The sequence below is a fragment of the Fusarium poae genome, chromosome 1 (assembly GCF_019609905.1).
Source record: "Fusarium poae strain DAOMC 252244 chromosome 1, whole genome shotgun sequence".
In the NCBI taxonomy this organism is placed as follows: domain Eukaryota; kingdom Fungi; phylum Ascomycota; class Sordariomycetes; order Hypocreales; family Nectriaceae; genus Fusarium; species Fusarium poae.
Window position 1 is genome coordinate 4428750 of NC_058399.1, and position 12479 is coordinate 4441228.

The window sequence follows — 12479 nt, forward strand, 5'->3', positions numbered from 1 at the left end:
ATCAAAATTATTGTAAAGAGTATTTTACGCGCCGAAGCCAAGTGAATTTTAATGTTGGGCTGACGTGGACAAACGTGAAGCTATGAATTGTGCTGGTTATTGCCTCGGTGCCTATTATCCCATAAACACTGGTGTATCACACCCCCGTTAGTAGAATTCAACAACCCCACGTCATAATATGTACAAAGTGAGACCATGGAGGGGGGGGCATCCAAACGAACAATCAATTTACGACTTCAACAACGACCTGTACCGTAATCGATCGATAACATACCAAAATGTCTGGAAAACAAGAACAAAGTAAGTTCTTATTACTTGACTGCATCTAACAGACTCGGTCACTAACCTGTCGCACCATAGTCAATCTGGATACCCTAGAGCCCCAGCAGCTCGCTCAAGTGAAGAAGCAACTCGATGAAGAGCTCGAACATCTGACGACGTCGTTTGCGCAACTTCACGCCGCCCAGAACAAGTTCAAGGATTGCCTCCGATGCGTAAAGAGCAGATCCGATGCTCCTGAAGGTGCGGCATGTTCCTATCTCATCGATTTCCTCGCCTAGCGCTCGACACCCACGACAACGACGACTAACGCATTCCAGGAGCCAACTCTGTGCTTGTCCCCCTGACCAATTCACTATATGTCCGTGGGGAATTATCAGATGCCGACACTGTTCTGGTCGATATAGGTACTGGTTTCTTGATTGAAAAGGTGCGCAATCCGCAACTCTGTTACCGTGCTCACTCACCGACCGCAATATAGAAACTCAAGTCCGCCGAAAAGTTTTACGAGTCTAAGGTCGAGGAGCTTGGGACCAATCTGAAAGATCTCGAAGTCATCGTGCAAAGAAAGCAGACAAATGCACGAACGATTGAGGAAGGTAGGTCACGATACGCATATATTCTTTCTTTCAGTCAACACATAGCTAACGCAAGCTTTACTCAGTCCTGAGACAAAAGATAATGGCTAGTCAAGGACAGGACGAACAACAAGCATAGGCGAAAATAAGTCAATGATACTGTCTTCCTGGATTCTGCAGAAAAACAAAATAGACAGGCCCACGGAAACGTCCCAGTCGACACAGCGTCGCCTTTGCGTGCCCACTACGGCGAGACGGCACCAGCACTGGCATCAGCTCTGTTCAGGAGGGCTTGGACCTCTAATATGGTCCGCATGAAGCATCCGAGCCTCGACTTGAGATCATTACCCTCCGTCCAAATATTCTCGAGTTCTTTCCCCCAATCTTTTCGTCCCCCACTAGCGTAATTCACACTTTCTTCCCAGTGAGGAGCGTACAGTTCGATACCCCAAGTGACTTCAGGCTCATTATCTTGAAGTCCCTTCAATTTCTTGGTGACATCGATTTTGATCGCATAGCTAGACTCCTTGAACGGGACTGTTGCCCAAGATCTTGTATAAATCTCGGTGATCTGCTCGCCCAAACTTGCAAGTTTAGCGGTATTGACGTTTGGAATGGGGAGAAAGCTGTCATCATCTAGATTGAGGCTGACTGATACCTTCTTCGCTAAATCCCCAAACTCGGGTGGCACTTCAACTTGGTCCCAAGCATCAATTCGAAAGTTCCAGTCGTACTGCCTGTAAGACAAAAATGTCAGCAGTTTATCCCCAGCCATTTTTCAGGTGACATACATGTCAGGGGCAGCAACCATCCAATTTAAAAGGGGGGATTGCTCTTGTCTAGTAGCCCGGACCATGGCAAGCTGCACGCCTTTCCCAGAGGTGTAGTCTCCTTCGGCCTTGATGTCGAGCCCGTCAGCTTTGACAACCACCTCGCAGCCTCGCTTCATGTCGTTTAAGTCGCTGCAAATCGCCTCTTCAGGCTGCACAAGGAAACGTATAAGCTGCTCTGGTTTTCCATCATCTTCAAGTCTGGTTCAAGTTAGGTATATTGGACAGATTCTGGGGTTTCAAGCCACCTCACCTAGAATAGAACATCGCGCCTCCACGTCGAGAATAGCCTTGCATGAGTTTGACGAAGTCGGCATAAGTGGACTCCTCTTGGGTGCCCTTCTTTCGCCTCATAGGGACCAGGAGACCAAAGTTGACACGTAACCCCATGGTTTTGTTGAGAGCCATGAGGCCTTCTGATAAAGAAGCAACATCCGAAGCTAACTGCGGCAAATGGTGGTCCATTGCGGTTGCATCACTGACACGTTTGGGACTTCGTGAGTGAAAGGAAAAGCGAATGCCAAGTCCAACCCGTATCATGTCGTTGATGTGAGCATCATTGGGTTTCTGAGAAAGGAAACAAACATCGGGAGTGCCTTGAGACAAACGCATATCGCGGATTGCCCAGTTGATTGCTTCAAGTGCTTTTTGGAGACGGACCATAGATTCGCAACGGATGTCGAGTATGTTGGGTACATCGCGGGTAATATAGACCCGGTACTGCCTTCGGATATCATTGAATACCCGTGAGTCTTCAAGCCCACGGGGGAGTGCTTTGCTTGGGAGTACGTGAGTTACCTAAAGCAACATGTCAATATTGGTTGCTTGAAGTGAGGCCCGTACTCTAATCCTACCTGGATCAGATCTTTGTCGGCCGGTGGGCGATCAAGATACTCTGTATTTTCAGCCTGTCGAATTCTCTCCTCCCTATCCTGTCTCATGGATTTGCTAGTTGGCAAATTGTCATTTTTTGTGGATGCGAACTTTGCAGTTCTAGGAGGCCCGACTGGGAGAGGAAGGTTTCCCCTGCCACGTCTGCCTCCTCCTCTGCCTTTTCCCCGATACATGCTGCAGTGTCAAAAGAGGCCCGTTGTGTTGACCTTTGAGCTTCGTCTTGATGAGAATCCCGTCGTTGATTGTTCGGGCTTCAAAGGTTGCGATGGGAAGATGGAATGAACAGGCGCCAAGAAAGGGGCGAGCAGGAGCATGATATAGCAGTGAATCACGCCCAGTTCCTGCCTCAAAATGTGCTTGGTACCTGCCTGCAGCTGTCCGTCTTAGCAGGAAATCTCTCCGTTTGCCATCTGCATGGCACTTGCACTGCTTTCGGGTACTTGCTTTCTTGATTGGAAAGTTCCCGCTCCAACTCAACAGTTTATTTCTTTTTGTTTTCTAGGTGCTTGTTAACGTATCATCGTCTCTTGTAGAAACGAAATATAAAAAAATAGCCCAACTACCACTATCTTCGGGGGTATGGGTTAAATAAACACCTTAGTATTTTGCTTGAGATATGTAGAGTAATACCATGTAGCTTGCAAAGACAATAGTTCTTATCCACTCACATTCTCACCAAGCTGCCTTCTTAAATACTTCGAGATGCGTATGTATCAACATACATAAACTCAGTTGGTTGGGCTTGTAAAGAAAAATGTTGCTGTTTGTTAGATCCAGTTGGCAAATAAACCGGTGCTGTTTTATTATCCAACAACTGGGTACATCAATATGGAAGACAGTTTCAATTATGGATTCAGAGCATCTTGACTTGGCTCGACAAACATAAAATGGTCGTAACAAATGAAGCTGATGGATATGCGCTTTTAAATTCTACCCAAGCCACATGATTCTGTTTATATATTTTGATATTGTTGATGTTTTAATATAGGGAGTGGTTAATACTGGATATAATTAATCACAGAACAAGGCAGTGATTTCACAACGATTAAGAAAGAAGAAAGAAATTAATCTCCCATCATAAAGTAAGTGCTAAATTTCAAAACATCATATGAAAAAAGGGTGAATACTAACGTCAGTGGAAAAGGGGTCGCATACATACTCTAGCGACCCTCATAAGTTAACATGTGGGTTAGATTAGTAGACTAGACTAGATAGTAGGTATATGTCTGGCACGACCCCCCGGTATGTGCATATTCCCTAGCAACCACTTTTATTCTTTACTTCCAAAGGTAGGGTTCGTCGCGTTTCCCACGACGCGTGCATCATTGCGACAGCATCTACCCTCAGCGACGGCTAGATAATGGCACGTATCACTTCAGCAGAAAAGGTGAAACGCCAGTTACCTCAAAACTCCCAAGAATTATCCGACGACGAACTTGCAGGCGACGAACCGAGCTGGGAATGGATCTATAACTCCACTCCAACGACCGAACGGAGTGAAGAGCCTCAGAGTGACAGAAAACGAAGAAAAGTGGTTGGTGATAAAATCGTCGGAGCTAGAATTGGCCAATTCGAGTGCCGTATCGGAGATGTTCTCATGCTCAAGGCCGATGGATCTAATGAAGCATGGGTCGCTCTGGTTTGCGATTTTGTCGAGGATGACGGAGAGGGTGAGAAAGCAGCCAACTTCATGTGGTTCTCAAGTGAAAGGGAGATTCGAAACACGGACAAGAAACGAACCGACTTCTATCCAGTAAGACATAATATTTGCAAGACTGCTGGGCTCAACTTAACCACCTCTCTAGAACGAACTCTACCTTTCCCCATCATGGGACATCAACCCCCTGGCGTCCGTCAATGGCAAAGCCAAGATCATGTCTCTCGATGCCTTCCTTTCCAGATATCCCCAGGGTCGAGTTCCCAAAAGCCACCCAGACTATGGTAAGGCCTTTGTCTGCCGAAGAGGCTGCAACACTCGTACTGCAACATATACGGACGAATTTATATGGGAAGAAATATATAGCGGCGAGGATGACCTCTTTGCTTTGATGGATAGGATCAAGGCCGGGACAAAAGCTACACGACGTCGCCGTAAAGCTCGTAGTCCATCGCCTACCGACGACACATATCTTCCTCCCCAGGCCCCACAAACTCCGACCAAGACCGGAAGGGGTTCCGTAGCAGCGACACCGACTTCTCGGAGAAGTCAAGCGACACCGGGCTCCCGTGTCAAAAGGTAGGCCGAATAGCTACATTTGTCGGTTTATATTACTAACAGCGCACTTTAGGAGTGCAAGCAAGAGACTTGAGTTTACACCATTGGCAACGCGTAAATTGTCGCCAAGTCAAGTCGAATCTTCGCCATTTCAAATAGCACGGTCTCGCCTACATGTCTCCTCAGTTCCTACCAGCCTTCCGTGTCGAGAAGGGGAATTTTCCCTCGTTTACTCTCATCTTGAGGCTGCTATCTCGGATGGTACTGGGAATTGTATTTACATCTCAGGTACGCCTGGAACAGGGAAAACAGCAACAGTCCGCGAGGTCGTCTCAAGACTCGAGGAATCTGTGGGGTCTGATGAGCTCGATGATTTCATTTTCGTCGAGATCAATGGTATGAAGATTACGGATCCTCATCAATCTTACACTCTCCTTTGGGAGGCCCTCAAGGGGGAACGAGCTAGTCCAGCTCAAGCTCTTGATCTCTTGGAGAGGGAGTTCAGTAATCCTAGTCCTCGCCGTATTCCTTGCGTAGTGCTCATGGATGAGCTTGACCAGCTGGTTACGAAGAACCAGGCTGTCATGTACAACTTCTTTAACTGGCCTACTCTACGCCACAGTCGTCTTATCGTCCTGGCAGTCGCCAACACTATGGACCTTCCGGAGCGAACGCTGAGTAACAAAATCAGCAGTCGTCTAGGTATGTCTCCAAATCCACCACATATGATATAGTTCTCACTCACATGCACAGGTCTCACACGTATCACTTTTCCTGGTTACAACCACGAGCAGCTCATGAGAATCATCCAGTCACGATTAGAAGGAGTACCTGGGAACATCGTAGACCCAGATGCCATTCAGTTTGCTAGCCGAAAGGTAGCCGCAGTCAGCGGTGACGCTCGAAGAGCCCTTGACATTTGTCGACGAGCCGTCGAGCTTGCCGAGGCGGACGCCCCCATAGATCCTACAACTCCAAGCAAGCGAGACCCCCAAACACAATCAAAGGGCTCGGGCCGCGTCACCATTGCAACAATTAAAAAGGCCATCAACGAGGCCACTACTAATCCTATTCAACAGCACCTTCGCAGTCTCCCCCTAATGTCCAAACTCGTCATGGCAGCTCTCTTGCTACGTATCCGAAGAACGGGGTTGGCCGAGACGACATTTGGCGAGACCCTCGACGAGATACACAGGGCCAGTCTTCGACCTCCCCCAGCCCTTCCTGGCGTTGCGGCAGTCCTCAACAGTGGTTTGAAGGGCACAATGGCGAGTGGACAACGCCCGATGATCCGCCCTGGACACATTCACACTGCGGCCCTCGAGTTAGTAGCGGCCGGTCTGATTAACCTCGAAGCTCAACGTGCCGAGCGATCGAGCAAGCTTCGCCTTTCCATTGCAGACGATGAAGTAAAATTGGCCCTCCGCGACGACGGGGACTTAAAGGCCTTGGGTATCGGTGTATAAAAAAACTGTAATATAGAGCCAACAAAGCAGCGTCTCGGGACAATACGTCATTAATTGAAATGCCACTTTATGCGCCTTAAAATTTCCTCCTAGCCAAAGTTGGCTTCCATTCGAGAGGATGCGATTCTTCTGTCGCTGTCTCATCCTGCTTCCAGATTTTGACTATACGTGTATTAGCAAGCGAACAATTAACATTTGAGAAACGTGGAGCATACTTGTTTTATCAGCTTCACCGCAAATCAGACGTAATCCGGAGCGGTCGAATGTTGAACTCATAATGCCTGCCTCAGCGTCTAAAGAGCCAGGCTGGGCTGTGGTATCGAGAGACTGAAATCGGTGTCCAGTCTTCCAGTCCCAGAAGCTCATGGATCCATTATCTCCTAGTTCCAAGGTTAGCTCATGAGTTACATTTCCCGAGACAAAACACTAACCTCCCGTGAAAAAGACATTCTGCTCATTGACGCTCATAGTGTTAATGATGGCATTGTGGCCCTCGAAGTTTTGCATGAAAGCTCCTTCAGGGCACTTCCATTGCTTCACGCTGCCAGTACTGCCGCTGGCAAATGTAAACTCTGAGGGATGTGTGGCCAGGGCTCGAACACCCTTTTTGTGGTGGGTGAGCACACCCATGGTCTTTCCGGCCGCGAGGTCCCAAAGTCGTACTGTTGAGTCCAGCGATCCGGTAATAACTTGAGGATCCGCCTCTTGGCAGACAAGATCGGAGACAGTCTGAGTGTGGCCCGAGAGGACATGAATGTTGCTCCTGGTCCGCATGTCCCAAACACGAGCAACACCATCTCGACCGCCAGTGACAAGAACATCAAGTGTAGGATGCAGAGCCAGGGTGTAGACACCACTCAAATGGCCATGGTAGTGGCGAATAACCTTGTTTGTCTCGAGATCCCAACATTTAACCATCTTATCTTCACCGCAAGAGAAAAGATAAGGGTGTCGGGGAGACACAGCCAGGCCACGTACTGTGCTAATGTGACCAGTGAGTGTCAATTTCAACGAGCCGGTTGCCAAATCCCAGATCTTGATTGTTCGATCGCCAGCACCGCTAGCAAACCACTTATTTCCAGGCTCGACGGCCAGACTGCGCACCCAACCCAAATGTCCTGATATGACTCTCATCAGCTTCCATGGTGCGTGCCATTCGGGCTTTTGTTGCACCATATTCTGAGTTCCCCGTGTCGTAAGCGACATATTCTGTGGTGTGCTCTCGTTCCTAGCTGCGGATGCAGACGCCTTGCCTGAGCCGGGCGCGCCCTCGAGGAGCTTCATGGCAGGTCGAGCCTGCGCTCCAGCTTTCGTCTTCTTTCCAGGTTGTTTAGTCGGAAGCTTCGCAGTGATTGAGGGCGGTAGGGTCTCAACATCGGCGTACTCGTTGCGAAAGCGCCGTTTCATGATGGGATCTTCAGACGCGTCGTCTAGTTTCTGGCGCTTTGTGTTGGTCGCTTGAGCGTGTGAGTATAGTGTTCTCGAAACGGTGGCATTTTGCGCAGCGAGTGCGCCAAGCTGCAGCGCATCTTGTGGTACTTCTGGTGTTTCCATTACGTATGTGCGGTGGTTCTTGCGACCGAGTGAAAATGTGAATGGTTGTTGGAAAAAGTTGTTGTTAAAGTCTAGAGATGTCAAAAGTTGCGACTGGAGCGTGTAAATGCTGGATTACCGCGTGTGGCGCAGTAAGATAAACGCCACGGTTTGTGGCTAACAGCTTTCCATAGCTCTGTACTCTCGCTCTTACAGCGACTGCCCAGGCCTGTGGTGTACGTAAGGTGTTGCACTGCGTAGGTATGTCTGTACCTTCCCTAGGTTAGTCGGTACTAATGAACAAGCTTTCTATTGAGCGATGTTTTTAAGTGAGATTTTTATCACACCACATACCTTTTATTAGTAAAACTTCTTTGCTTTTGGCTACCTATCAGAAACATCAAAATGGAAAGTGAAGATAAATACCCTCTCCATACAGCTGCTCGTGAGGGGCGAGGTGAGCTACAGCTCAGGTCCAAGGCCGAGATTGATCAACACTTACTGACAAGCACAGTCACTGTAGCTGAAGGATTGCTCAAGGTCAGCGTTCAAATGTTTACAGACGAGACATGATATTCATTTAATTGGTAGTCGGATCCCAAACTATCGCAACGCAAGGATAATGATGGTCGATATCCTATTCACTGGGCGGCCTCTTCCAACAACTTCGAAATTGTCCAATTACTAGCCAACCAACGCAGTTTCGATGCTGACGTACAGGTAAGTTATACACTGCGACATACTCGTCGTACAGCAGAAGGCAGAGTTGACGATCAAAGGACGGAAGTGGATGGTCTCCTCTTATGATTTCAGCCAGTGTTCCCGAAAGTGAAGCTGTTCTAAAGCTTATCATCTCCAAAGATGCCGACGTCAACCTCAAGAGTAGGACCCCGATCTGTGCTCCGTATTTGATATTGCAACTAACTGTACCTCGCAGATTATACTGGCCAGGTAAAGCCTCCAAACCTTCTAGTCTAAGCCATTTTGCCAAAGATCTAATGCATGTTGAATTCGTACAGACCGCCCTTCACTTCGTCGCCTCCAAAAAGAACCTCGATATTGCTCGTATTCTGATCGACAACGGCGCATCTACTCGGGTCCGCGACCAAAGGGGCCAGTATCCTATTCATCGTGCAGCCGCTGTTGGCTCTGTGCCAATGGTGACCCTCCTTCTTAAAAACAGAAGCCCACTGAATCCTACTGACAACGAGGGTTACACTCCTCTTCATCATGCTATTGCAGAAGGTCACGGTAAGTTGAAGCCTCACTGTTACCCGCGGCATAAAGCAACTTCTCACAAAACTCTCCAGGAGATACTGCAGTCGCCCTTCTCAAGGAAGGTGCAGACTTTACCCTCAAGAACAGCGCAGACGAGCTGGCCTTGGATCTTGCTCCTGACAAAGAAGTATGTAAGAAACAAAGTATTCCAGGCTTTTCTTCCGATAATATATCAAAATCCGCATCTAACATCTTGTCAACAGGTACGCCGATATATCCTGCAAGGTGCCGAACGTGAGGGTATCGAGATGTCAGGGTAGTTAGGAATTAATGTTGGAAAACGAAGGACAAGGCAGACACTACAACCAACGCAAGTTCAAATTGCGTTCCGAAGCACCAAGACCAGAAAAGAAGAAGAAAAGAAACAAAGGAGTCCACCTTTTTCTCATTTCATCACTGTCCGCTCTACCAGCTCGCGATACATATCCTTGACGTCCTGAACATCGGCCTTCAGCTCCTCTACAAGCTCGCTCTTCTCACCCAACATCTCCAAAGTTGTTTGGTATCGGGAATTGATGTTCTCCACCTCTGTTTCTAATTGTGTGACTCGTGCTGTGGCTCCCTTCTGTGTTTCCAACTCCGTCATGAGATTCACAATGTCAGACCGTGCCTCGTCTCGCTGACTGCACACACGAGCCATCTCTTCCTTGGCAGCTACCTTCTCGGCCTCTAGTCGTCGAATTGCCGCACTCATTCTCTCGACAAGCTGCACCGAAGGGCCAGCGCCAACCGTTGACACTGAGATCATGTCCTGCGCCATATTTCGAGGAGAAGAAGGATCGCCATCCTCGAGATCGTCGCGGTCTGGCGGTGGTGACGCTGCGCGAGGAGACTCACTAGGTGGCTCAAAGGGTGAGAAAGGAGGTGGTGGAGGCATCATGGGCCCAGTTGTGGACAAAGCACTTGGCCGAGGAGGCTGACTGGACATTCTTCGGCCAAAAAAGAAGCCTTCGCCTGCACTATCAGTTTGGCTTCCAGGGGTAGGTACCCGACGGGGCTGTCTGCCTGGCACAGGGAGGCCAATGAGGTCTGAGCTGAACGTCCGGGCTACCGAAAGTAACGGAGAGTCAGGTCTGCTTTGAGACTTGGGTGTACTTATGGCAACATCATCTGCCCATTGTCTTCGTTCAGCCTCAGCGGACACCTCTCTACTGGCAGCTCGCTGAAGCTTCTCGAGGTCGCTACGGGCCTGCTCGAGTGCTGTTTCGGCACTCTTGTACTGAGTTCTGAGGGTAGTGAGTTCCTCATGGCATGCCTCAAGCTCTTGTCTAGCAGTTGCAAGAGCCGGACTGACATCTTGCAATTCATCTTCAAGACGCTTGCAGCGGCTGGCCTACGGGTTGTTAGAACCATCACTCCTCGCTGTTCGAGCCTAACTTTCAACTTACCGAGTCGCGAGCCTTCTTCCGCATTTCCGACTCTCGCCGTTGCGCCTCGTCTCTCTCCTTTTCAAGATTGGCCGTCTTTGTCAGAAGTGATGTTTCAATGCCTTGCCAGTTCTCACTAGCTGAGGCATACTGTGACTGAAGGGTTTCAATATGTCGTATCAACTTGATGTCACCTCCGGATCCTGCAGAAGCCTCCTCCGCCGCCACTCGCATGGCCTCGAGTTTACTCTCAGCTGCTCGGAGTTCTAACTTTAATTCTTCCTCGACATTGCGGCCACGCTCTACTGCCCGATCAAGCTTCTCTTGCCACTCAACTTCTGTAAGGCGTAGCCTCTCAACCAACGCCTCCTTTTCTGAACGCAATGTAGCGATGCTACTTTCAAGTTCCTTCTGCCGTTTCTTTTCAACGTCTAGAGCCTTATTCAGGGTCTCAGTATGAGCGGCCTGGGCTTGTTCGGCCTTTGTTTTAGATTCCTGTTCCAAGCGTCGATAGGCTTCCTCTCCGGCCTTCTTGTCCCTTTTAAGTGTATCAATCTCTTTTTGAAGTACGGCACTGGCCTTCCGAACCTCCTCATTCCTCTTCTCTTGATCTTCCTTGCTGGTAATTTGGCCGCGTAGGTTGTCTGCCTCAATCACGGCTTTCTCCCTGTCCTTTTTAAGCTCATTGGCCTGCTTCTCGTTTTCGGCTATTTGCAGCCGCAGCTTACGGACGGTTGTGCGGAATTTCTGCTCCGAGGTAGAAAGCTTTTGTCCTTCGTCCATTAAGAGTGCGATCTTTTCGTCCTTTTCCGCCAACTTGCGCTCGGTGCTACCCGCAGCGGCCGAATTTGCAGCCTGCTTAGCTGCATCCGCAGCATTCTTGGAAAGGTATTGTAGCTTAGCCTGCAAGGAGTCGATCTGCTCGATATATTCTTGAATTTCTCCCGAGCGGGCTTTGTCAGTTTGGTTAGGCTCTGGTTCTTTTTGTGGTGGTTCCTCGGACGCAGCGGTAGTCTGTGTCGTCTCCGTAGCTTTAGGAACATTAGGTTCATGGTCCAGAGGCTGTGGTTGCGTTTCAGTCTTGTCTATGCCTTGCTGCGCCGAAAAAGTTTGAGGCTCTGTGTCGGACTGTGGTTCTATTATAGTTGGCGACGGCGTGATTTCTTGCTTAGCATCTTGTGCGTCTTGGTTCGTATTCGGGGTATCTTTGGAGTTTGTTGGTTGCGATTCTGCGGAAGTAGAGGATGGCTCGACGACGACGACAGGTGTCGGCTCAGCGACCGGGTTTTCGCGTTCAGTAGACTTCGGCTCTGGCGTATCTGTACTTTGTCCCGACACAACAAGCTCGGTGCTGGCAGGCCGTTCCTTGTCTACGGAGCCGCGAGCAGTGTCAACGGAGCTACGTGGAGAAGATTGTGAAGTTCGCGATGCGATTGCTTTGGCCAGCCTGGCCTGTAGTCGATCATTGGCTCGATTCGTCTTTGGAACTGCAGCTGGAGTTGTTGCCCAAGTCAGCATGCGACAATAGCTCTGGTGTTTGAAACAAGAATTCGAAGGGAATTGACGCACCATGGGTGGTAGGTTTGGGACTCGGTGATGGGACTGGCGGTGCGGCCTTCATTCCCTGTTGCTGTTCATATTGTTGCGACGACTGTGTGGCCTGTTGTTCCTCGTCGAGTAAGTTGTCAAGACGGTTCTCGACGCCTTCAAAGGCTGAGGAGAGGAAGGCACCCCAGCGCGACCCCTTGCCAGGCGCAGTCATGACGAGAATGGCCAAGTCGTTGGGCTACAGCTTGTCGTTCGTCAACTGACTGCGTATCTGCTAGTCGTCACCTCATCGATTGATTGGAGGCGTCTATATATGGGCGGGGTGAGCGCAAGTACTTGAAGGTAATTGTGATAGTCGGGCTGTATTTTGTTGTAGCTTTCACTGAGCGTGGATGTTCACAGGGAAGCGTTTGTACCAGGTTGAGGTGTCGTCAGCAGGAGTGTCATGTACTGGGTACCTAGGTAGGTAGGTAGGTACCTAGCGGGAGGAT

The 12479-nt window shown here is 49.3% G+C and overlaps 6 protein-coding genes across 6 annotated transcripts; 3 read left to right on the plus strand and 3 right to left on the minus strand.

Annotated features, from left to right (window-relative positions):
- Window positions 1-278: 278 nt before the first annotated feature.
- Window positions 279-996, plus strand: FPOAC1_001433 (uncharacterized protein; the record flags this gene model as incomplete). The annotated part of the gene is made up of 5 exons (XM_044846037.1): window positions 279-300; window positions 361-522; window positions 600-709; window positions 761-878; window positions 944-996. The coding sequence occupies 5 exons, from the start codon at window positions 279-281 to the stop codon at window positions 994-996; spliced, it is 465 nt and encodes a 154-aa protein (XP_044711953.1).
- A 105-nt stretch (window positions 997-1101) lies between these two features.
- Window positions 1102-2628, minus strand: FPOAC1_001434 (uncharacterized protein; the record flags this gene model as incomplete). The annotated part of the gene is made up of 4 exons (XM_044846038.1): window positions 1102-1594; window positions 1649-1888; window positions 1941-2485; window positions 2542-2628. 4 exons carry the CDS (start codon window positions 2626-2628, stop codon window positions 1102-1104), a joined length of 1365 nt encoding a protein of 454 aa, XP_044711954.1.
- A 1313-nt stretch (window positions 2629-3941) lies between these two features.
- FPOAC1_001435 (uncharacterized protein) lies at window positions 3942-6262 on the plus strand (the record flags this gene model as incomplete). Its single annotated transcript, XM_044846039.1, has 4 exons — window positions 3942-4334; window positions 4387-4817; window positions 4870-5498; window positions 5550-6262. The coding sequence occupies 4 exons, from the start codon at window positions 3942-3944 to the stop codon at window positions 6260-6262; spliced, it is 2166 nt and encodes a 721-aa protein (XP_044711955.1).
- A 76-nt stretch (window positions 6263-6338) lies between these two features.
- Window positions 6339-7816, minus strand: PLRG1 (Pleiotropic regulator 1; the record flags this gene model as incomplete). The annotated part of the gene is made up of 3 exons (XM_044846040.1): window positions 6339-6424; window positions 6478-6642; window positions 6694-7816. The coding sequence occupies 3 exons, from the start codon at window positions 7814-7816 to the stop codon at window positions 6339-6341; spliced, it is 1374 nt and encodes a 457-aa protein (XP_044711956.1).
- Window positions 7817-8200: 384 nt separating this feature from the next.
- FPOAC1_001437 (uncharacterized protein) lies at window positions 8201-9333 on the plus strand (the record flags this gene model as incomplete). The annotated part of the gene is made up of 8 exons (XM_044846041.1): window positions 8201-8252; window positions 8310-8335; window positions 8387-8515; window positions 8575-8677; window positions 8733-8746; window positions 8815-9046; window positions 9106-9200; window positions 9277-9333. 8 exons carry the CDS (start codon window positions 8201-8203, stop codon window positions 9331-9333), a joined length of 708 nt encoding a protein of 235 aa, XP_044711957.1.
- A 125-nt stretch (window positions 9334-9458) lies between these two features.
- Window positions 9459-12202, minus strand: FPOAC1_001438 (uncharacterized protein; the record flags this gene model as incomplete). The annotated part of the gene is made up of 3 exons (XM_044846042.1): window positions 9459-10406; window positions 10462-11933; window positions 12010-12202. 3 exons carry the CDS (start codon window positions 12200-12202, stop codon window positions 9459-9461), a joined length of 2613 nt encoding a protein of 870 aa, XP_044711958.1.
- Window positions 12203-12479: the final 277 nt, after the last annotated feature.